This window comes from Photinus pyralis, unplaced genomic scaffold (genome assembly GCF_008802855.1).
Source record: "Photinus pyralis isolate 1611_PpyrPB1 unplaced genomic scaffold, Ppyr1.3 Ppyr1.4_LG6, whole genome shotgun sequence".
NCBI classification, from domain to species: domain Eukaryota; kingdom Metazoa; phylum Arthropoda; class Insecta; order Coleoptera; family Lampyridae; genus Photinus; species Photinus pyralis.
The window spans coordinates 38,923,855-38,948,798 of NW_022170663.1; the positions used below are offsets into that span (position 1 = coordinate 38,923,855).

General features: G+C 37.0%; 1 protein-coding gene across 5 annotated transcripts in view; it reads left to right on the forward strand.

Moving 5' to 3' along the window:
* LOC116173492 (band 7 protein AGAP004871) overlaps positions 1-24,944 on the forward strand; it is a 113,641-nt gene that overhangs the window by 37,521 nt on the left and 51,176 nt on the right. For all 5 annotated transcript variants that reach the window (XM_031490994.1, XM_031490991.1, XM_031490993.1 and 2 more), the window contains exon 2: positions 21,951-22,057. In XM_031490994.1, coding sequence (XP_031346854.1) covers positions 21,951-22,057 — 107 coding nt within the window. The remainder of the gene's footprint in view (positions 1-21,950; positions 22,058-24,944) is intronic.

A 24,944-nucleotide genomic window follows, 5' to 3' on the forward strand; every position in this document is an offset into this window, starting at 1 on the left:
CTCTTGTTATAAATTAATTGTTATAATGGTGACTGCAGGTGAGTCAAATATTGAATTGTTATAAATCAATCTATCAAACTATTGAATCTCGCATCGGTCTGCGGATTGTAATTGTACCTATATGTGGTAGCCACAGCTTATATTTACTAAAGGATAAAGGTGCACCCATGTACTTAATAACTTTCTTACGAAAAAATTCTCGATTAATTTCTCCATTGCTTGTAGATTTGGAAAATATTGTGAAGCCTAAATTTCTCACAAAACTGTGTATAATAGGATCATAAAGTGAGGTTTAGAAACAATCTTATGATATGCACGAGATTTACACCCTTCCTTGTCGAAATTTAATTGCGAATCTGTATAATAACGTTTCGCTTCTTTGTGTTTAGAATATATTAATTTCAATTTCGCCATAATGAGGTAAATACGTTTAATAGGTAAATTTAACAATATGCTTTAACGTAATTAAATGTTCCCTTCCACAACAATAATATTGTAATTCCTAAGTGTTTCATTTCCGCAGATATAGAAAGCTAATTAAATCCGACGTCCCCTTTGTTTGTCACCCAAGAACGGATTCGGTATGCCATTAAAATACGTCTTAGGGTTTTGTTGTGTGCTTATACTAAAATTGAATTACAAAGATTACACCTGAATAATGATCTGTGAGTATCCAATCAACAATCGATGGACCACGAATTAAGTGCAGAACTGAACCTAGATGATGAGGAATTTTCTTTTTAATAAACAAATGATCTAAAACACTTCATCTGAATGCTACTCGCAGAGCGATAAAATTTGTATTTATTTTGAAAGGTGACGGTTTAAGAAGATTTGTCACATACTCTATTCCACTAATTTGGTGACATGCCCAGGGATTTCCATGTTTTTAATACTGTATAGTAACGTAATTGCATTTTTCTTGTATTTGTATGTCCAACCCATTATCGTGCCTTTAAGGGCGAAAGAATTATTATTTTGTCATATAAATAGAAAAAGAAAATCGCCACCTTCATATTGTCGAAATATTAAGTTATGTCACCTAGAAGTGATAATAAAATTTTGCATTGAACGCTGACGTTAAATAGTGAATACCTTATAGTTCCAAATTTTTTATTTTTAAGATTACAAATTTTGCTTTAAAAGATGGAGTGGTAATTCCTATCGTTTAGAAATGGGGTTAGGTAATTTAAAGGAATGGTCACTTCGGTAGGTTATGCACGAGCACGACCTTGAACTGATGAGATGCACATTACCTAGTACGAAAATAGAAATTAATTTTTCTGCAATCTGCAAAAAGTAGTTGAGTAGGAGCGCGACGTATTTTCATATTCAGACAAAGAAGTAAAGTCCACCCTCCCGAAAAAGGGTAAATTCCAATCAAGATTAATAATTGTGAGCTAGCCCAGGGTAATAATTAAATAAATTGAAAAGATTTAAAGTTGCAATTATACCGAAACTCCTCAACATGTTCTGAAACGGCATCTCGTAACACAGAAGTCTTCAAAAGACTTAAAATGTGCACAGTATGATTATGCAACGAACGAGAAGTCAAATTTAAATAGACATCTGTTAACTCGCAGCACTTCCATATATTTAGAGTGTACACATGGTAATTTTGCAACGACATCTCTTAAGACACAAGTCTTCAAAGAATTTAAAATGTGTACCGTGTGATTACACAACGAACTACATACTACCTATATGGCTTGTGCTTCATATAGCAGACGAAAGATCACGCATCTCTACTATTCATATTCTATTAATTTGGCTCCGCCTGCAGGCTCTAAATTAGTCATCTGCGCATAGCCCGCTGTAACCATTCCACGTGCTAGTACCAGTCAGTACAGGTTCAATACTTTCAAATATTTAAAATGTGCACAGTGTGAATTTGCAACACATCACCACCATGTCCTGAAACCCTATTATAATACATCAAAGAATTTAAAATGTGCACACTATAATGACATTATAATGTTGGGCAATATCAATGTAGCCATATATACCTATACCAGGTTCGCCGGAGGAGGCGATACAACGTTCACCTTGTCTGCTATTATCTATATAAATAAAAATTAATGTTTGTCTGCCTGTCTGTCTCTTATGCCTATTTAAATCGTTTATCCGACTGCGATGCAAGATTGGGGAATGGTTAGACGTACGCCCGTGAAAGTTTCCGAGTTCCGAAATTCTCACGGGAAGGGGAAAAACTGGATTTTACGTTTTTCAGTCGAAAAGAGACTTGACATTCAGAACGTAGGTTTCCTTGAAGGTGTGCTCTGAAAGAACTTTCCGAAGTTCCCAAAGAGACAGAGAAAAACGGGAACGGAGTACGGGAAAAACGGGGGAAGGTACAAGTATCTAATACCTAACAATCTTACCTTTAATGAAGGAATCGTCCGCATAAGTGGTACCGCATCGATGCTTCAAGCAATTCACCTTAAAACAAAGAAAAGAAACAAAGAAACCCGAGCTAATCTATTCGATAATTAAAATGACGGATGCTTTAAAAGCCACAGTATCCCGATCCACGATCGATTATTATCTTAATAAGGTTAGTCAATCTCTGATGGGAAAAAGTACCCAAATCCACACCACTTTCATACTTGAATCGATGATGTATCAATAGGTTATTAAAGATAGTTACTAATAAATGACTTTTAACGTTTAAGGAAAATTAAGATTGATATATCCCTTGAAGAGGAATTACACACTAATCACAAACTTGATTAATTCCAAAAAAAAAGTTAACCAAAATGACCTCGGTCCCATGTGTTTGATGCAGCTTATCTCAGGTAGAGTTTTGCCCTTGGCTACGCATCTGCATGCTCAAAATGCCGGAAAGCAGGTACCAATGATTAAAACTTGAAATCAAACGAAAAAGTGAAATTGAATTTGAACTTAAACTAAAACCCTATAACGAAAATATTATAAGTGACGTTTTTAGGAGAGTAGTAACTCATCGTATTCGAAGAAATCCCTTTGCAGGAAAAGCAAGTTTGCGAATCAGAAAATTAAAAAACTGAAAGCCAAACTGAAATCTCCAAATCCTGCAAACCGGAAACCACAAACTTTATGACTATTTCATTGTAACGTAGCGAAACTTTAGTGGCCTGGACTTCAAAGCTCAATGGCCGTTTGCGGTCGTTTTGCTTGCGTTAAGCGGAAAACGATTTCGTTAACATGGCAATCATCAACTGGGACCAGATTTTCTTCTGGCGTTCGGCAAAATAATAAAAATAATCAAGCTAAAAGGGATAAATTCGTCTGCAGTTTCCTTTAAATTTATAGTATTAAAATATTTATGCCCCTATTGTCATGTGCCGCTTTCGTCGTCTTCATGTCCCAGGACGAAATCCTATCAGCCCCTATAGAATTGCAAGTGTATTTTCTTATAATTCGGTAGGTTTACGTTACCCGCTCTTAAAAATTGTTTTATAATACACTTTGGAGGCGAACAACCCCCGCCAGGTGTATAGTTTCCCAACTTGTTAAAGTTTACTTTGGAGATTCATGTAATATGCAAACTTTTCGAGGAGATTGTGTTTCGGAAATAACATCCGAGATGATCCGGATGCTAATTCAATCTTAGCACCTACTCACATGGTACATACGTGTCAGTTCGATTTTTCCATCCGTTAAACTAATGCAAAGAGGAAATGTGGATCGAGCTCTAAAAGCGTGTACGTGTACTCACCACTTTACATGACATAAAACGAGCATTAATTATGCACGTTCCTTCAAATTTCCAAATGTAAATCGTGGCAGCTTCCGAATTACTTGCTTATTCTGTTTACGCATAGGAGTATGTCATTAGACGACATTTGACTTCTCTCATAAATGAATGCCGTTCCGCTTCTCGCTCAAATAGCGTAGATTTATTTTGTGGTGTAATATAACTTCGGCGTTGGATACAATGTGTTACCGCGTGTCTATCCATACGTTTTCTTATCATTTATCTTACTGTATAAAACCTCTAACGAACTTTATGTAAAGCTATTACTATGTTCACACTTGTTGCTGTAAGAGAACGAATCATGATTAAAGATGGCCGCATTAAGTAATTAGCGCTATTTTGGGGGTGCCACAAAACGTAAAAAGAAAAGTATGGATTAATCCAGAAGGAATAGTCTTAGGGCATTCAGTTTTGAACCACAAGAGTGTAAGTGATCCCGAATAAAAATTAAAATTACAAAAAGTCCGCAGACAGATTCATTACGGTCCGTTCTAACTTCATCGTTAACCAAGTTGTTCAGTGTCATAAAGCTGTTCAGTGATGCGATGAACCGTAGCGTTTAAGGAATAAATTGATCGTATGTTTCGCTTGAACCTGTGCCAAAAGCATATTTCTGAAGACTAAAGAATAATAAACGTTTTCCGTAAAACCAGTGGGTTTAAGCATCGTATTTGGAACTCTCGAAAGGCTACGAGCAAACATCTCCGAAAAATCTAAAAGAAGTGACAGTTTTAGAATCCTTTAAAAATTTTTCCTGGCCGAAGTTCAAGTTGCCCGGAACAATTTCATTCAGTTGCAGTTTGGAATAAGCTCGTAGAACATCGGATTGACAATCGAAGTTACTTTACGACAGACAGTGAACGTACTCGTTACGTTAAATTATACCAGGAGCGTCAACGTAAAACAAAGAATCCTGGAAACGTCCTCCCGACGGTCTGTAACCGACTGGTTACTTTTCAACTCTCCTTACCGTCTCTTCTGAAAATATTTTATTTAGGGGTGGTTCTACTTATATAAAATAATTGTTGGGCGCCGGCTAGCTTCAGCCGATAATCCTCTTCTGGCCTCGAGGAAAGGGGAAAGGATAAATGAATAAAAATCAAGTGTCTTTATGAAAACCTATTAAGTTCTTTTCTTTTCAACTGTAAATAACACATATTAAGAGAAGGGGGGGTGAGGGGAGAAGGGGGATTAGCACTCATTCATCCACAAAAGGTCACTGCATAGAAAGGAAAATCTGTATTTACTACGTGAATTACTGAGTACAGAAAGAAACTTAATTCGTGTTTCATAAATTATCATACAATTTAATCGAAAATCAAAACAAAACTGCTGTAAATGCGTGTAGTAACACTTAGTAACACTAGTACGTAATTAAATCGCCCTTACAATGACACCACTTTAGACTATTGTTCTATAAATAAACGACAATGCCATAAATCTACCAAGGGGCTAATAACCACGCACGATAAACGACAACGCGATATTGTTTATGGAGTATTTATAAATACCTTTAGTTTATTTATCGGTGCACCAGGACTTGGAGGATAACTTGGTCTCTTCAATCGATGTGAAAGTCGAATGAATTAGGACCGCCCACTGCAGGCTACTATTCGATTTTCAGTTAGGCCAATCACAGGCAGGCTGGTTTTTCTTAGACTTCTTTTGGTACTCTCTAGGTGGACTATGCACGGACCGCGTATAGATTAATCGAGAATAGGTACTCGTCTTCGGTAATCTCGCAGCGGTAGGGAACATACGCATTCAACTCGTTCTACTAGCTCCAAATTAATTATTTACAGTGACTCGGACTTTGACCTTAGCGTTAATACTCGTTATTTCTATGCAGTTTTTGACCCTAATTTAGGTACATTATTTACATACGGTGCACGCAATTCTATTTACGTAGCGATTATTACTGATGTTTAATTTCCTTTCTGCTTCATAGCGGCTATATTTAAAATGTACATTCGGCTACAATGAACTGAAATAAACAATTTTCCTTTTGATACAATAATCTCATTCATCGGCATTCGTACTTGGGAGTCAGGATTTCATTTAGACTTAATGGGTCTAGGAAGATTCACCGACCACAATTCACCGACAGTCATTTTCACCGTTCCGCAATTCTGCGATTTTATACTTCACCGATATTTCATAAAAAGACTTCCAATGCTTTGATTATTTAATACATAATACAAAAAATACGAAAACAGATATACATTGCATCTATGGAATATAAAACTTAATATGAGAAATTATGAGCTATTGAGTACCTATTGAGCTGTTTAATTCTTTGCGAGTAGTCTCTGTATTTTTTCTTTTTTGGTTGAGCTTCAGATCCGCTGACGTATTGCTCGATTGTAACTTCATTAAGCCCTTGTTCTTTTTTTTTTAAACAGTATAAATTTCCAAATATTAGGATGAGTCGCCCCCACCTGTTCTTCAAATCCAATATGCCATCCTTCGACCGAATTGTCTGTCCTCGGTACATCATCTAGTGTCCTTTGGTAAACACTCCACATCGAACAAGGATACTGTGAAGGACACCGTTGTCTTCTATTTGGACGACCCACCCACGTATCTTCGAAGTAGTCTACCGCTTCCTGGGTTTCTTCTGGAAATACCTCGTTCTCACATAGTGTCTCAAAAATCTGGTTCACCGAGTCAGGTGGAATAAAATTTATTTACACGTTCTTGAAATAACATTCCTATCTATTAATTTTAGATTGAAATATCGACGAATTGTACTGTCGGTGAATTGTGGATCGGTGAAATGCCATATCGGTAAATTGAAGTCGGTGATTTGCAATCGGTGAATTGTGATCGGTGAACTTTCCGGAACCCAGACTTAACATTTTAATTACGTACAAATGAACTTTAAATATCCTGAACAGAAATACTGTTACAGGTCTAGGTTTCGTTATCTATTCAGAAGCGCCATCTCTAGGAGAAGGATCGTACAAATTTGTACTGTACGAAAACTATCGTGTCCAGAAATGTAAGGTACTGTAATTTTTTTTAATTTGTATAAAAATAACGATTGGTCCATTTAAAAAAGTATTTCATGGAAAAATAACATAAAATAAAGCGAAAATCAATCTAATCCGTTTTCCTAGTCAAGGATATTATATTTAAACTGAAAAATATCCTAAAAAAGAAGGTAAACAATGAGAAGAATGCGAAGAATCTAAACAACCCGAAAAGCGCAAAAGAAACTGGAAGATCTCAGGAATCCCATAAATTGCAATCATGACAATCGCAGGAAATCCTGAAGAATCTGAAACATATGGAGGACGATCGGAAATGAGGAGCATTTGAGAAATCGGGGTAATATGAAACATATTATGCAAAATCTGGAGACTAAAATTAATCTTAATAATTCATAGAATCCGTTTAATCTGAAGAACGTGAAGGATGTGCAGGATCTGGATGATCTGGAGTAGGTATGTGAAGGATCCGAGGCGTAGAATCTGAGAGACCTGACGGATCTAAATTATTTTTAAACACTCTAATTCCTTGTGGGTTTATGGACGATAAAAATATAGGCAATGCCTTTAACAGCCTCTCTTTGAGAATTACGCAATCACTAAATCCCCTCATCAAATTTGGAACTATCGAGTTTAAATTTAGTTTAGTTTAACTAGTCTCAAAGATCTAAACCTAATCTTTACATAAATAGCAAAATGTTATAAGCTACGGCCCTTTTGCTTCCGGTTGACAATTTTGATACAGTTTGTACAGTTGGTTACAATTGTCCTTACAGCAACGCTGCGCTATAGACAAATCTTCGTCCAACCGCAAACTTCTTCTTTGAAATTTCGACGAATACCCAAAATTGCGGAACGCCGTTGTTTTTCTGGTGGATCCTTGTTTTTGCAAATTACAAACATACCACTATTTCCTTTAGTGTAAATGTGTAGAGTTGATTCGTTTGACTAACAATGGGAAATATTTGTTTATTATAGATTACTACGGAATAGGTGTATTTGTTACTGCGTGAATAAAGATAACACTTTGAAATTGCTGCCCTTTAAAGTTTCTGGAAAGACTTGATAACCAATGGAACTCGCGTTTTTAATTTGACGTTTTAAACCATAGTATATGGGACTTGAACCATTAATTTAACAACATCCCGAGCAAGTAATAACGACGTTTAGAACACGAAATTTTTCCCAAATTTTTAATGGACACTATGGACACCAATGGTACCAAGACTCAAATTACATTCTCGCACTGGGACTTTTTTAATTCTCGTAATTTTTTTACAAGCGTACAACACTCTACTAACTGCGTTTAGTGCTTCAATACTTCTTTCGTGGGTAACTAACGCCTTTAATGATGACGGATTGGACTTATTTAGTGGTTGATTTGGTGGTTTGAATCCCACCTTACCAATCAAATTAGAGCCAGCAGCCAGGATGATACACGACTTCAAAAAATCAAGCCTGTGTTATCACTACGCCAAGTTTTCATTGCAATTCCCTTAAAAAGATGAAACTCGATACAATTCTCAGACTTTATGACACTGTCTGCTTCCTAAAGTAATTAAGAAACGAAGATCCCGCAGAAAAAACAAATGCGCATAAAAACATACACTTATGTTGCCCTTTCAAGGCCAATTTACAGTTAATTTTATTCGGAATTTTTACTTTCTCTTAAAATATACTAAAATGCTTAATATTTGCAATTTTAACTGACTTCTTATAGCAGTAGGGTCGGCCTCAACTGGAACACACTATATAGAGTGCATGATAATGCTGCAATTTTCAGGAAAATGAGACCCACTAGGTTTCTAATGATTCATTATAAGATATTTAGTTACTTACCTCAAAAAAGGGAAACAGAGATCTGCCAAGATAAATCCATAATTGTACCTCAACAGACTTTTTTCTTATAAATATGCATGCGACCAAAGCGCCGTATGGAAAATAATTTAACGCAGATCTAAATTTCAAATTCAAGAAGAATAAAAAAATTCAATTCGTAAAAATCTCCATTAACGACTCAGCGAGTACATTTTAATGTTTGCGCATTTAAATATGTTCGCATTCCCGCCGCTTAACGTAATCAGGTTATAAAGAACATCCTCCGCATTGGTCCTGTTCGTCTGTAAGCAAAAAACAATACATTTTTCTTTGTTTTCATTACATAAATGGGGGGGACTGTTAAACGATCTCGAGATCTCAAAAGCTTCGTCAAGGTTTATTCTTATACTATAACTTGTGTCAACAACAAACTTAAAAGAAACAGCACTCGAAATAAAGTGTATATAAATAAAGGGCGCTGATGTGTTTTGGGTGGCAGCTAAGATCGCCACTTGAAACGAAATGTAGTAGAGTTTTCCAACAAAGCACGTAGAAAACGCACATTTCTCCCTTAGATTATGCATTCGGCAAGAATTTCCACTCATCAACATTCACGTTGACGAACTGCCGTGTGGGGTTTAACAGGCGAGATAAAAGTGAGATACGTTTTCAACGGCAAGGCACGTTTGAGAGTTAAGTTGAATGGAATATTGTTTGTGTGGCGTTTACTACAAGTGTTCTTGTCAATGTGTTAGAAGAACTTTAAAGTGTCTCTCAATGTGTTAGAAGAACTTTAAAGTGTCTCTCTTTTTTTCCTATTCATTGTATTGTATTTGACACGAAATAATCAAGTGGTCTCTGGATTTTAAGCGACGGGTTGCAAAACTCAAAACCAACAATCAAAACTCCCGCCAAAGTAAGTGAAACCATAAGCAGATGACCGTCAAGTGAAAGGAGTGAAACGAGTGACTCGAGGAAATAAAACGCAAGAAATGGGGAGGGTTAAAATTAATTAAAACGTTAATAGAGCAAAACAATGACATCCAAATTGAATTCAGGGTTACTCTCTCTCTTAATCAAACGAGAATAGCTATTGAAAACCTTCTAGGATATGTATTCACTTAGTTTCTCTCTTCTTTTCCAATTGACAATGTTACATTATAATAGTGTTCAACCCATACGATCGGGGAATTTTATCTCTCTCATGATCTTGACTTTACACCGATATTTAAAATATTGCCCCACGGAAATCAATGTATTTACTAAGACTCTTGTGTAACCAAACCCGACATTCACAGCAAGGACCCACGGTACGAAGAATGCACATGCATGTCATTTTTGTTTATGGTTACGAACTCAAGTGCCTACATTAAGACATGACCTGTCCAACCGTAATAACAACAAAGGTGTATGTTTAGAGTTTAAGTTCGTAGTTTAAGTTCAGACACCCGCCTTTGGCTTATACACAATCTGTTTCATTATACAGGGTGCTTCGCGCAAACCATTACCTAAAGGTATTCAGGCTCTCATTGATAATTTAATAGGGGTTTACAGTATAGTTTAATTCCGTATAGTTCTAATTTAATAAGCGTATACCTGAAACCATAAAACAATTTTTTGCACAGTAAAAGTTTATTTAAAAATAGTGGTTGATTAGAAAAAGAAATAATGAACATGTGTGGTATTAGGGGTTTATTTAAAACGAGATTATTGTCGCGGGCTCTGTGACGTTACAAGCCCGACCAATCAGCTGCTAGAACCATTCAGATGACATACGACTTGGCAATATTGCAGGAGAATGTCATTTGTAACTTGCCTCTTACACAGCCGTCTATAATTACAAGCCATGCTGAGAAGTTTGGCAACGTTGTTCGAAAGTCAATCGGTGGGCCGATTCGTAGCCTACCGATAGATCTAGCCGTGACATTGATTTAGTGACGTCACAACTGGAGATGGGCCACTGCAACGCGATACTATGTGTTTAAAATGCAATTTGATTCGCGTGCGTACTCATTTAACGCGAAAACATTAAGTAATTACTTATTTTGAGCCGCAGGATTGTTATATGTTGTTTCCTAATTATAGACACGTGTTATTATGCAAAAATTTTATTAAATACGTACATAAACAACAAATACTCACTGAAAACCGAGCTGAAAACAAATAAAATTTAAACATTCTAATACACACATCTGCCTTTTTTAGCGTAACACAACGAAGTTGAGGTAACGCTTATGTGCTCGTCATTCCGTCGTCTGCCTATCTGTCTGTTCCATCGAGATCTCGGCCCCTGGACCACCTAGAGACTACAGATTTTCGGTCATTTGTAGTTGCAAAGGTCTATATTTTCCCGTAACTCATCATTTACATCCTTTTCATATATGATGGCTGATTTTCAAAAATGGTGGGATACGTGTCTTCGGTAAGTTTAATCTGGTCTCGTGGAACTGTTAATACTGTATCGTCTTATCTTGTCATCTTGTCTACCCGAATAATGAAAATGTCGGAGAAATGCTTTATACAAACCCTGGGGTAATTAGTAATTTCAAAATTGTCCCGGTGAATACATCTTAACCACTTTTTTGATCGTCTTCATTTTTCGGAAAACAAAAAACCGTAAGGAACCTTGTCTCTTGAACTATAATTGCTTTTGCAACCAGGTACGCAGCGTGTATTTGGCATTTTCTTACTGATTCTGTTCGAATACAGTTAATTTAAGTGTACAACATTAAACTACTTGGAATTAATTACATTAAAAGTCGATATGACGGCCGCCGTCAGTTGTGACGTCAGCGCAATAGTGGGGATGAGTGTCACGGCTAGTTCTATCGGTAGGCTACGGCCGATTTCAGTTTTAATGGCGTCTTGTTGCTCCTGAAAAATGGCATTTTCCTCTCTCCTGTGTTTCGCCTTGGCGGTTTTAATATAGAAGAAAGATACTTAGGCAGCTTAAAATTGTGCATATATATTATTTATTTACAAAAATGGATAATAACATTTTTATTTGACTTTAAAATTCGGAACGCTGTAAACTGGTAACTGCATCATAATGTGTTTTCCATTGAGATCTCCGAAATTGGTGAACTTCTGTCGAAAGATGTCGAAGTGAAGCTCACGCTTGAGCACTTAATTTCGCCAAAAGGACAGTAAATCGCTGTGAATCAGCGAGGTTTTATCAACGACCAGATGTGATTCGGAATGGCAGACTTTAAGCCAGTCCCTACTGCAGTGAGTCTAGGTACGCAGCTTTTAAAGAGGGGAGCCCCATAGACTTCAAATTCCCGTACCGTGATCTCCTGGGAATAAGTTGAAAGGTTCCTTCAGAAAATCGATTTGACATGCCCGTGCTAGAAAACTTGAAATACAAACTAATTGTATTTTTTCACGATAAACACTTACCGTACTTACGTACCACGTAGTGTGTAGGTCATATTTGAGCTTGTACAGGTACTTTGAACCAATACAAGTGCTTGTAAAGGGTCCAGTAGGGAGTAGCCTGCTTTAGAGGTTATGACAACAAATCGATATATTTCGTTTAGCAACTTACCTGAACAATAATTTCTGTTTGTTCCGTAGGGAGTAACACAAATTGTCGCAATCTCGCTCTGTTAAAACAGGTAAATTGGAATATTACACCCACAGAATAAGAAGGCCGTATTCTGTGATTACACCCAAAACACATATAAAATACACCCAAAATCTGTCAAGTTAAATTAGGAAATCGGCCTACCATGCAGTGTTGCCATAATTCTCAGCACGGCTTGTAATTATAGACGGCTATGCCTCTTAAAACATGAGATAAAATAACCTTGCCTTAAAAAGTCAAATCCGACAAACGTCAGACCTTCGCACAATGTTGCCGACTCGCTTCTACGTGATTGGTTGTAGGTTTGTGACGTATTTAAACTGAAGCGTTTCAAATTCGGACTATAAAAACACAGCTTCTCAATAATTTATTTTGGGTTTATTTTACTCGCAAATAAAAATTGAGGACACACGGGTCTTTTTATTATTTTTTTTAACATTATCCATCGGTCCTCTAAATGGGGTTGAGTGATATCAAAGATTAAGAAAATCGGATCTCAAAGCCTTTCCCATAAATTTATTGTTGTACTATTAACACGACTATAGTTTCGCCGATAATCGTGTTTTAATAGTACAACAATAACTTTATGGGGAAGGCTTTGAGATCCGATTTTCACGTCATTTCGATAATGAAATAAAGGGTGTTCTATTTTAATTAAGAAAGTTGGTATCGACATCCGGTACAACCGGAAGTGAAACGACCATGATAAGGTTTTCTTTGGATGGATCATCAAAAACTATGTTGATATGCAAATTTTCAAATTTAATTGATCAATGAAAGCCTGATGGTTTGCGCGAAACAGCCTGTATAATACAGGGGTCGTGATAAATGATAGGGTGTATGTATGTGGTTCGTTTTTTGTGACACGATTTCTCAAAAATGCCTGACCCAATTTTGATTAAATTTGGAATGTTGATAGGTATGCATGGGCAATCGCAAGCGTCCTATTTTGGTTTCGGTCAGTTACCATCTTCAGGGTCTTTGAGGGTGTTAAAAAAGTTTAAAAGGGCTATAACGGCTTGAAAAAAATGTTTGTAATTTTTTGGCATACACTGGATAATTACACATTTTTTGTGAGTTTCTTGGTTTTTGAGAAATTTTAATTGAAAAGTTATAAATTTTTAAAATTTGAACATTTCATCAAACGTAGGCACCATAGCGAAATTTTAAATATAAAAAAAAGCTGTGTCTTGATGAGTTGTGCCAAAAAGTCTCATACATCTCGTTGGTAGACATGACGATTTCTACTTGGCTATGTATCAGGATACTTTACAAAAAAATCAGCCATGTAGCGATAACTAACATTTTTCTGTAGCCAGCTCCTAGAATATAACCACCTTTTTCATAAATTTAAGATTAATTAAATATTCAATGAAAAACGTGCAACCTATGCGCTCGGTTGCACAATAATATAATAGCTATTTATATATCAAGTACATAAACTGCGTCTTTATGGACGAGCCGTTTATTTAACCGAGACTTGAATTTACCTTGGATTGACACCTAAGTACAATTGTCACATTGACAGGCGGCCGTTTTACTTTATCGTTGTGAACTAGGACATAATATTGCAAATTATGGCCACTAATTGCGACTGTAATCACGGCATTATCAAGCAGTCGTACATAAAATTAGAAACCCGTAAGTAATCACCTTTACAACTAACTTGACTTTATGATTATAATAATGTGGGCTTCTGTTAGTTCTGTTAATTCTGTTAGAAGTTCTATAACCTCACCCCTAAGGCATTAACGCATTTTCACACTCGACCTATAACCAGTAAATAATTTGATTAACTCAAAATTCACCCTTCCCCGTTTTACTAAAGCACACAAAAATCAAAACGTTATTGGACAATTGAACATTTACCCACAACCGTAATATCTTCTTTTAAAATATAATGGGCACATAATGAACTACTTAACAGCAAATTGAAAATTGTTATGGCACTCTTACGCCACATAATTCGCGGCAATTCAGAAACAATACAATAACCCAATGGTTTACGGTACCTCTGAATATTTTTCTCCTTGCGTAGATCACGTAGAAATTGTTTGTTGTATTTGTATTTTCCGAAGTAGGAATGGACAGTGGTCCATAAAATGTACATTTTTTTGCTTGTATAGGAAATTGTATACGTGTACCGCTTCATAATGAACGCGAATAGAACTACTATTCGAGAAATAAAGTGCTTTAAGATAAGAACTAGGTGTTCAATCAGATAAAAGTCGAAACGCCACAGTAAGAAAAGTGGGGGTCGTTTCGTATTTGGGATCCGGAAAAATATTTAAGTAAAAATCTGGTGGGAGAATAGATTTCTGACTGAAATCTTCGAAGAGGATCTAAACCGGTCGAGCGCTACTCTTTTCGATCGCGTATTGATTTCTTAGCCAAACCTTTGAACGATCTCGATTATCGTGAATGCGAAAGATTTATAAATCGCGTAAAACGAAATTCTTCGCCCAACTGCCAAGGCGAATATTGTGATTTTGTGTACGACGCAGAAGACGGTGCCGCCAATTCTAACGAGTTTACCGAAAGCGAGTACCTTCAAAATTTGCCACCAGAAGTAAAACTATTAATACTTGGCTTGTTTATGCGGAAAGAAAACTTCGTTGCGTTAAGGAGGCGATCGGACGGATGATTTAATATTCAACCGTGAATATTGCTAAGCGTGCAAGCGAACATTTTTCGTTTCAGTGCATATTTGGATTAAAATGTTCGCATTTAAATAAATTATTACTACGAAAGCGTTTGGAGTCCAAGGTGAAAAACAGATTTGTAGTGGCAAGTTACGTAAAGAATCAATTTCTTAATCAAATTTGTGCATTCAATTTGTTTAATTGAAGTGCGAACAAACTTACGAACAAAACGGCTACCGGTAAAAAGGTTAGGGACAATTAATTGAAGCTTCTGTTTGCTGGTAAAACCCCAGTTACTAAGATACATGTTGATATGCGAGTATATTGCGAAACATCGGTAATCTATTACTGTGAATAACTCAAAGTTCAACCAATTAAATCAAAGTTAGCCTGAAGCACGGTTTATTCCCAAATTAAATTAATTTAATTAATTAACCCGATGTCCAATTGTTTTTTTTATTCGACCATAGCAATTGTAATTATTGTAAGGAAAAGTGCTTCATATTTGCCAAGTTCGTAGTTGCAATAATAAGGTTAGCAATAAATTTATAGTACCGCGACTTCCTTTATGTAAACGCCTACTGAGAATCGTATTTAAAAATTCACTTTTTTGGGTTAAAAGTAGCCGCGAACTACTAACAACTGACCAAAACAAGCGTTGCTCGACTGTCGTATTCATAGGTACAGCAGTAGAAGCACTTATCAACTTGTTTCATCTCGTTCCTTAAAAATATTCTATTCCATCTATAATCGATATCAATTTCCTAATTGCCCCGCAATTCGCTAGAGTCCGCTCTCAATAAGCAAGGAATTGTTTTCACTGATTTAATTGGTCTGAAAGAAAAAAAAATCACAATTGAATTGTCAAAGAAGCCATTACAAATATCTATACCGTGCTCCTGTCACTTCTTTTCTCATTTAATTGGTAACACTTTGAAAATCTCAGCGCACATCTTCCATTGAATTTATATCTTTATTGAAAGCTGAATGAGCCTTCCAAGCTATTCGGGCACAACAATTTCTTTCCTCGTGTTAAGTGGCCACCATTGTTAGACGCTACCTAAAAAGAATTCGATAAATGTCGAGCTGCGTCTCCGACATTGGCCAATTTGCTTAAAAGTGTTTTTCAGTGAACTCTGTGTGCAATATTGAAGATATCTCGTTAAGTATGCCATTTACTCTCGGGTTGATCGTTCTTTCGATGCTTCTCTAATTGACAATTGGCCGAAGTTCTTATAAAGTGTACCTTTTTGTAGTCATTTTTACCGTACATGCATAACGCTCGCATAAGTTGGCAACATGCGCCCTATCAGCAGAAGCAGTTTAAGACAGCCAAACACAAAAGCATAGAACTACTTGTTTGGAACAAGTCATGTCCACATTCGATATGACCGTTTCATAGTATTGACGCATTCGCAGATTTTGCGTATAAAAGCTTCGTGCAAATTATTCCGTGCTTAATTCCATAAATGGTTGTTACAGAACTACCTACCTAAACCCTTGCTTTACGACAATGAAATTAAGAAGCCTTAGGTGTCTAACATTTACTGGTAATAAATATGTAGGTAGGTACCTGGTGACTCAATAAGATCGTTCCATGGCCATATCTCGAGAACCGTTTGTCATATAACTTAGGGGTAAAAAAAAATTTTGGGTAAATCGGTCATGAATAATCGCTGGAAAATATTTTCAAGTTCTAAAAATGACCAACAGAGGGAGTTACTCCCATCTTAAATTTTAAAAATGCATTTTCTTTAAATTTCGCATAATAAACTAAACATTCTTTTTTCACATTTTTAAAGAGAACTAGTTTATTTATTATTTTCGTAAAAACAAAAACTAAGTTATTTCAAAAACAAAGATGGTGTGGGGCGTTCAATTGTTTTTACAATAACCTGCTTTAAGTTCTTAACCGTTTGACCGATTTTAACAAATTTGGTATGGTTGAGAAGAGCAATGAGAATCAACCAAAATATAATTAATTTAGTGGAATCCTTCTCCGCCAGGGGGCTAGTTTTGACACCATGACCCAACATCCTAAAAAAATCAAGTGGAATGATATGACTTTTTCTTTATAAAAAAGTAGCCAAATAACACCCAAAGAGGCCAGTGGAAATCGTTTTGCAAAGTCTCGTTCCTAACCTCAAATGTTGGGAAAATGAGATTAATTAATAAAAATGCTTAAATTGTATCTTTAATTTGACTTTTTACTTATTTCCGGTATTTGCCGATTGCGCGAAAGAAAATCACCCTACATTTTTAGGTAGGCCTTGGAAACAAATGAAACACGATGCATTATAAAATAATAACTAAATTTCTAACCAAGAAGCATTTAATATGCTGGCGATATATTTTGAGTATTTTCAAAATGCGACCATCGCTGCCCGCATCTTCTATTTGCGTTATTCGAATCAACCACGAACCATCACCGCCAGCATATTAAATGCTTCTTGACTAAAAATCGGCATTTTAGAAAAGACTACAAATTCAAAAAACTGCACCTTCTGAATGTAAACACAGCAGAATAATTTACAAAATACGGCTGTTATTATTTTATCATGCATCGTGTTTCATTTGTTTAATTTTCCAAAGCCTACCTAAAAGTGTAGGGTCCTTTTCCAAACAATCTTTCGCACCAGGCCCGTAGCCAGAGGGGGGGCAGGGGTGGCTGAGCCCCCCCTAGAGACTTTAAGCGCCCCCCTTCAATTATGACGTAACTTATAGCACAATCACATTATCACAATACCAGTTGAAATTGAAAAACAATAAGGAGAGATCTACTTTAAAAATATTTGGTTGCTTAAGTAAAGAGGGACAAACGTGACTACAATAATAGAGAATTGTCATAAAATTAAGTAGTTAAAGGCAAGCAGGATAATAGATAATTCCTACATTTTCTTCAAATGTAATATACCTGCAGCGTTGGGTACAAGTATTAGCGACAAATGAGGATTAAATTAAGAGAACCGGTCGTAAATTTGATGTCCAAACACAAACGGCAAGATATGATGATATTTTTACGGAAGTTTAATCAGAAGAAAAACAGAAAAATTCAATTATTTTAAAAACTTATGTTTTATGTGCCACTGTGCCAGTCTTATGTATGTATGTGATTTGTGAAAGGCACTTTTTAAAATTGTTTCCATCATAATATTCAGTTGCGTTTTCGTTTACATTTACTTTATTTTATATAATGTATATCATTATAAATTAGGATATTCGGATCAGAGTGGATTAGTTTCAATTATATGTTTATTACACAAATTATAGAGAATTTTCTTAATTTCGAATTTTTTGGTATACCTTAATGTACGCCCCCCTTAAGAACATCATTGCCCCCCTTAAAGCCCAACTCTAGCTACGGGCCTGTTTCGCACCATCGACAAATACCGGAAATACGTCAAATAAGATACAATTTAAGCATAACTGAGCCTCTGGCGGAGAAGGATTCTACTAAATTAACTATAACTATATAGGAATGCTCTTTTTAACGATGGCAAATTTGTTAGAATCGGTCAAACCGTTAAGAAGTTAAAGCAGGTTATTGCAAAAACAATTGAACGCCCCACGCCATCTTTGTTTTTGAAATAACTGAGTTTTTGTTTTTACCTACGAGTAAAAAATAAGAGGAGAGAATATAACGGTGGTTGGAAATAGCATAACACGCGACGGAAGTCGTCAAAATATCACTTCCTTTGCGCTGGTCAGTTATGTCGACTTGACTTATCATAAAACAGAAGAGACGATGTCAGTTTTGTTTTATTACACCACTGCCAATAATGACGCGTTTCTCCCCACTCTTCTCGCACTTGTATCACTTCCTTTTTGTCCATTTCCGTCAAGTCCCCTTTTAATGCAAGGTTCTCTCCTTTTATTTTACTCGTAGGTTTTTACGAAGATGATAGATAAACTGGTTCTGTTTAAAAATGTGAAAAAAGAATATTTAGTTTATTACCTATGCGAAATTTAAAGAAAATGCATTTTTAAAATTTAAGATAGCAGTTACGCCCTCTGGTGGTCATTTTTAGAACTTGAAAATATCTTCCAGTGATTCTTCATAACAGATTTACCCAATAATTTTTTTACCCCTAAGACATACGACGAACGGTTCCCGCGATATGGCCGAGGAACAGTCTTATTGGGTCACCCGGTACATACACCAAGCTATAGTTATTTTCGTGTCAAAACGGCAGACGCTTCGCGGCACTTTCAAATCTGGGTAGCAGTCGGTGTTAAAACTGGCGGTTCTTTTTATACACAAATGAAACAGAAAATTGAATAAAAATAATTTTGTGCGTAAGAAAAGATGAGAACATATAAAGTATTGACGCACACAATAAGGCGATGTCAAGGAAACCTTCTTTGGGACAAAAACCCTGGCATATCCCACACAAATACATGAACAGAGACATCAAAAGCAAGAGAAAATCTACAAAACATTTCAAATTGTGTAACAATAAAAGTCAGTTCACGAATTTCAAGATGCTAGGAACGTCATATCTTTTCCAAAAACATCAACCGTGCATGGTTCCAGCTGGTTGTTAAACGTCGCGAGGGCGATAAACTGTCGCCTAACTTCGTGCTGGTAAAAATCGAACCACATCCTCTTTATCGAAGACGCGTTCCTTTCGGATCTCTCCATGAATTGAAATTCATCGCAGGCGTCATTCGCCAGTCATTCTGTTGACTTCAAATCTTGAGGTTGATATCTGAATAAACAGGAAAACATCATTAATCTGAATCATCCAAAACATCATCTTCATCTGAATCATCTTCCAGATTAATTATTAGGGGCGAGGTACGTCGAAGTGAAGCTACCACCATTCTGGCCAACCGACCACGAAATGTGGTCCGCCCAAGTGGAAACTCGTTTCCAAATAAGCGGCATCATGAGTGACGACACCAAGTACGGACCTCGCCATGAGCTTGGAAGCCAAATACGCCAGCGCGGTCCAGGCATCCTCACCAAACCACCCGACGACGAGAAGTACGAAAAGCTGTGGGTTAGTCAGTTACGCGAATGCAAGTAACTAGGGAACCGCATTTCAGCACGACAACTCCATCCATGAAGCCAAAAAAATTAGCGCTAGAGATTGCGGACCAGCAAACCCAAACAAGCAGAGCCCAACGGTACGAAAGGGGGAGCGCAGCCGCGCACCAACACCAGGAAACTGACCCAGAGCTGAAGAAAATCCACCAAGGGACCACGTCACTGCAGCTCAAACCAATACAGCTGCAGCAAACCCGTCTACTGTGAAGTTTCCCAAGCCGCAGACCGTTTGCGGGGTTGCCAATTCTTGTAATTATACTTACTGTAGCGTTTATACTCGACACTGCGCGACGCCGTGCGACCCATCCCCCACGAATCCCCGCCGGAAAACTTACACTTCAACGTTGCCATTTTAGATAGTGTATGGTTGGTTGCCTAAATGGCAGTAAGCCTAAGATTATGATTACTTTAGTCGGTGATCGTACATATTTAGTTGCGCCGCCGGTTACACCCGATGGCCCGAAGCCACGCTCATCAGCAATATCGATGCCGAGACCGTCGCACGCGAATTTGTGAACACGTGGATTTCACGATTTGACGTATCATCACAAGTCACTACCGACCAGGGGCGAGGATTCGAGGCAACACTTTTCTGGAGTTTGGAGCACCTCGCAAGGTTCAAACAAATACGGACGACAGCATGTCACAAGGAGGGCATCAAGGAAACAGCGGTGGATATGGTATATGGACAGAGTTTACGACTCCAAGTAGAATTTCTAGCACAACCAACGAAAACAAACCCGCTAGACCCTCAGACATGTGTAACGCAACTACCTATGTCCTCCCGCAGTATCCAACCACGACACGAAAAGAAAACCGTTCAGCCGCTCAGATATACCTCAGAGTGGATGGTGCAACAGGACTGGAACGAACGGATAAGAGGGTTGCCATTAAAAACCGGAAAGCAAACGACAGTGTACAGCGACAGAGTGAAACCAGCATACACAGAAACCGAGGCAGAAGACGCGACGCCGAAAACAGTCCAGCCACAAAGACAAACCAACGACAACCACAGACGCACCCTACGTCACCCGGTACAGCAGAAAGGTGCAACAAAGAGTACGTTTCAGTATTGTATGAGAGCGACTCCATCGCCAGCAAGAGTATGTCTGACATCACGTAACATCGTGCACCGGCCATACTCTTCAGCGTTCCTCAATCTGAAGAAGAAGTGTTTCAAGACTAAGCAAATGCCGCCAGTGACCCCAAAGAAGGAACGTCGACATCGCCGGAACGTCATCCGAGAATTCTTCAACCGATCAACTGTTCTTACGTCCTTGAGCCGGTACCTCTATCATCCGTCATGGTGCACCAGATTATCCACTGGGTGCAGATTCCGATAGCTGACGTGTCAGTTCCATACGCAATACCACCGAGTAAACGACGCTCAAAAATTGTAAATCTATATATTGTAAATAAACCATTGTAAAGGTGACCAGGGAAACAAAACTAGGAACGCCAGCGCAACCTCCAAACATCTCGTTCAAAATAACCAATAAGATTAGAAATAAGTTGCTTACTTTTTCTTGGTAAACCCGATGGCATTTTTGGGGTGTACAACTTTTGGCGCATAATATCGCAGTGTTAGACTTACGGAAATTAGGCTTCTATAATTATTCGTTATGACATATCGCAATGTAAACGTAAACTACCACAATTTCACTTTTTCACTAAAGGTCTTTGGTATTATTTTTTAAATAGCGCATAACTCTACCTCAAGAACCTCTATTTTGTGAAATACATTGATCAGTCTAACTCCATAATCACGTGATTTCAACATTTATTATGATTTAAAATGATTTTTTTAATTTTGTTAATACGTTTGCACTACAATATTCCCCAAAAAGAGAACTGATGACGAGCCCTTTAGCTTTCTTTACAGGTGTTTAGTTTTTAAGAACGAGCACAATAAATTATATGCACTTGAAACAGGTCCGACATTTTTGTAACGTCCGGCTGCCCTTGTTCTTTCACGATTCATTAAAAGTATGCATTTAAAAATAGTGAGCATTCATAAGTGCAATACTAGAATTTCAGTACAGTTACGAGTTAGGTAATCATTCATTTACCAGTAATACTGCAACGAGAAGCAAGAACGTAAGGGATTAACTTTTACTTTTATTTTCAGCCGAACATGTGGTAGAGGAGTCCAAGACCTGCGGCAAGATATTAACGGTACTATCATGGGTAATCGTCGTCTTAACGATGCCTTTCTCTCTGATGGTCTGCTTTAAGGTAAGATTTCCCATTATAAATTTTAACGTAGATAGTAGACGAAGAGTAAATACAAAGTTCTTAAAACTTTCTAACGCTGAAAGTAAGTTAAGCGCGGGGGTATTATAGGCAGCTTATGATTTATACGTGCTTTCGTTGTAAATTCTTTAAGACCCAGGAGGTATAAGGTGTTATGAGAATGTGTTTATGATGGTATAAGTTTTCGCGTTGACAAATGACTTAAATGTGAGGCGCAAGTTTCTCTAATTACCAAAAGAAAAAAAGAGTAAGCGATGCAATGCAATGCCCAATCGAGTGTCATAAGAGTATTAAATATGGTAACGGAAGCTCTCTAGCGTTTTTGTTTAATTCGGTTATATTATCTTATTTCAACAAAGGTTTTGGCTAACTTACACATTAAATGTTTGCTACCTTTTCTTGAAGTCTATGTATAGTTGCACAAGATGGTGGACAGGGATATTTAGTATCCAGATTCATCGAGCTTTGCAGAAATGTAGGGCACAGGGTAAGCATCCCAGATCGTACCTACTTGAATCTTTACAATTACTACAAAATGGGCCATTCTGATCTTCGTACCTTATGTTAAACATCGTAAGGGTTGATATCTAATTATGTAAACAGCGAGTGAGAAAATATTTCCGGTTCGGCGGTGGCAAAACGTGCTCTCATTGGGTAAATAAAAATTAACATTCATTTCATATTCTTACAAGAAACAGCAAACTCGCCTTCGCTTCATAATTTCGAAATTAGCGCATAATATAATTACGCATCAAATTTGAATATGTTCCTACTTTTAATGTAAAAATGAAATTTTGACAAATAACACAACAAAATCCATTATTAACTATATAATTAGATCCGTGCGCTCGAGTTATTTCCGACCGAAAAGCCATCTTGATGTTAACTTTTATTAACATAAATAAAGAAGTAATCTTTTCCACTGCGTGGATTTTAAATCTCGCTGTTCTTTGTGACCGTCTTTAAAACTTCTAACCGTTTACGATGAATGAAAATATCCTCCTTTTATGTATTGAATAATCTTTTGAGAGCGACATTAAATTTTATCGCTTCCCCAAAGCAAGGGTCGATATTGAGATACGTATGTAACACGAATCAAATGCTTAATTAATTACGGGCCGATGTAGGTACTCATCCGAAGTGGAAGCACTGAATCGGATTTACCATGTTGATTAAGTTATTGATGATGCAAATAGGTACTTGAACATTTCAATTTAAAACGTATCTACCAATCGCGGTATAATAGCAATTTCATTGCGTAGTACAATGGCGTATTTTTGAACAAAAAAGGAACTTTTTTCTTTCTCCGAATTGTGGTCCGCGGCGCCACAGTATTGTTGTACCGTCTCGGGTACAAGGATGCTTATCCTTTGCTGTACATAACGGCGATTTTAGATGTAAAGATACTTATTCTTTATCAAGGTTGTATACCTGGTCGGCTTATTGTTTGTATTATCTCATTATAATTCAATATACTATCCAAACCTAAAGAAAAGTCTAGTCAATCAACCTTTACCCACCTGGACAAAAAATATAAAAAGGCAAACTATTCCCCTTAGGTACTAGCAATTCGCAATATTAAAAACAGAATTTGAACCCAGCTGGAAGATTTTCATTACTTGAATAGGTACAAATTATATACAGTTCGGTTGCAATGAAATGACCGATTCTTTAAGAGTTTTCCATTATTATTTAAATGACAAGAAACAAACTTTTCAACCCCTTAAAAGTATCGGATTATTTTGAATGTAAAAATGTAAACTATGGTTACCTTATACAGTAAACTACCGTAAATTTTCCGGAGTACTGATTGTCTACATAGCTGGTTCAATTGGTTGGAGAAAGGTCCTCGGTTCCGTAAATGAATGGCTTCTTTGATTATGAAGTTTGAACACGATCTGTGCACAAATCGACAACTGCAGACGGGTAATGAATTACGTCATGCATTTTTTAGTCCATTCACCTTTAGAATATTATGATGAGTTATTCTGACGCGTTTATTTGTTGCATTTATCTTGCCAATTAATTTTATTTAGGATCAAGCCGTTGTTATCTTTATGGCTTAAAATGTCCACTATTGTTTGTATTTACGGTAATGGTTTCTAAACGGGGAAATATCTGCTCTAAGTGAAGGTCACTAAAAATTTTAATTTGCAACTTTTTTCGAGAGTGATACATGGTGTTTGTTAAACATTCGGCAAAAATTAAAGAGGTTATTCCTTGGAATATTCTAAGGATCTTCTATCCTTATTGATTATTTGTCTGTTTTTTGTCAAATTTGGATTTCTTCTATCCAAAATCATTTGTAGACTAATGATTTTAGAGCCCCGCAGGCCAGTGGAAGATGTGGACAATTTAAGAGATTGGATTGGGTGTAACTTATAGTACTAGCGGTATAACGGAAATTCTTGAAAGATACTGCATTTTTTTATACCAAGGTGCCACTTGGTACAGTTGTTCCTTAGAGCCATTTAAACGATTTGACCCGAAGAACACTTGACATTTTCCGTGTGGGTAGATTTTAGAGGGGGTGGGGGTGATTTATTGTAACATTCTTTGAAAACTAAATATGGCCTAGAGACGAGATCTGGGTGTCGATTTCTTATGATTTTAACCCGAGGAATCCAATGGTAGCGCCAGAAATGTAATCCGGATACCGGAAGTCCGTGAAAAGCCGCCATTTTTAGAAAATGACAGACTTTTGATCGAATTATATTTTTAAGGCACACCGGGTCGTGTAAGGTGTCTAGACTTATGTTTTTGGGGTCAGGGAATTCATTTTTGATAACAAATATAACCTACTGGCATCGGAACTGCATGAGAGGCTTCCCTACTGCACTTTTTGAAGACATCGCGCGCGGTGAAACCT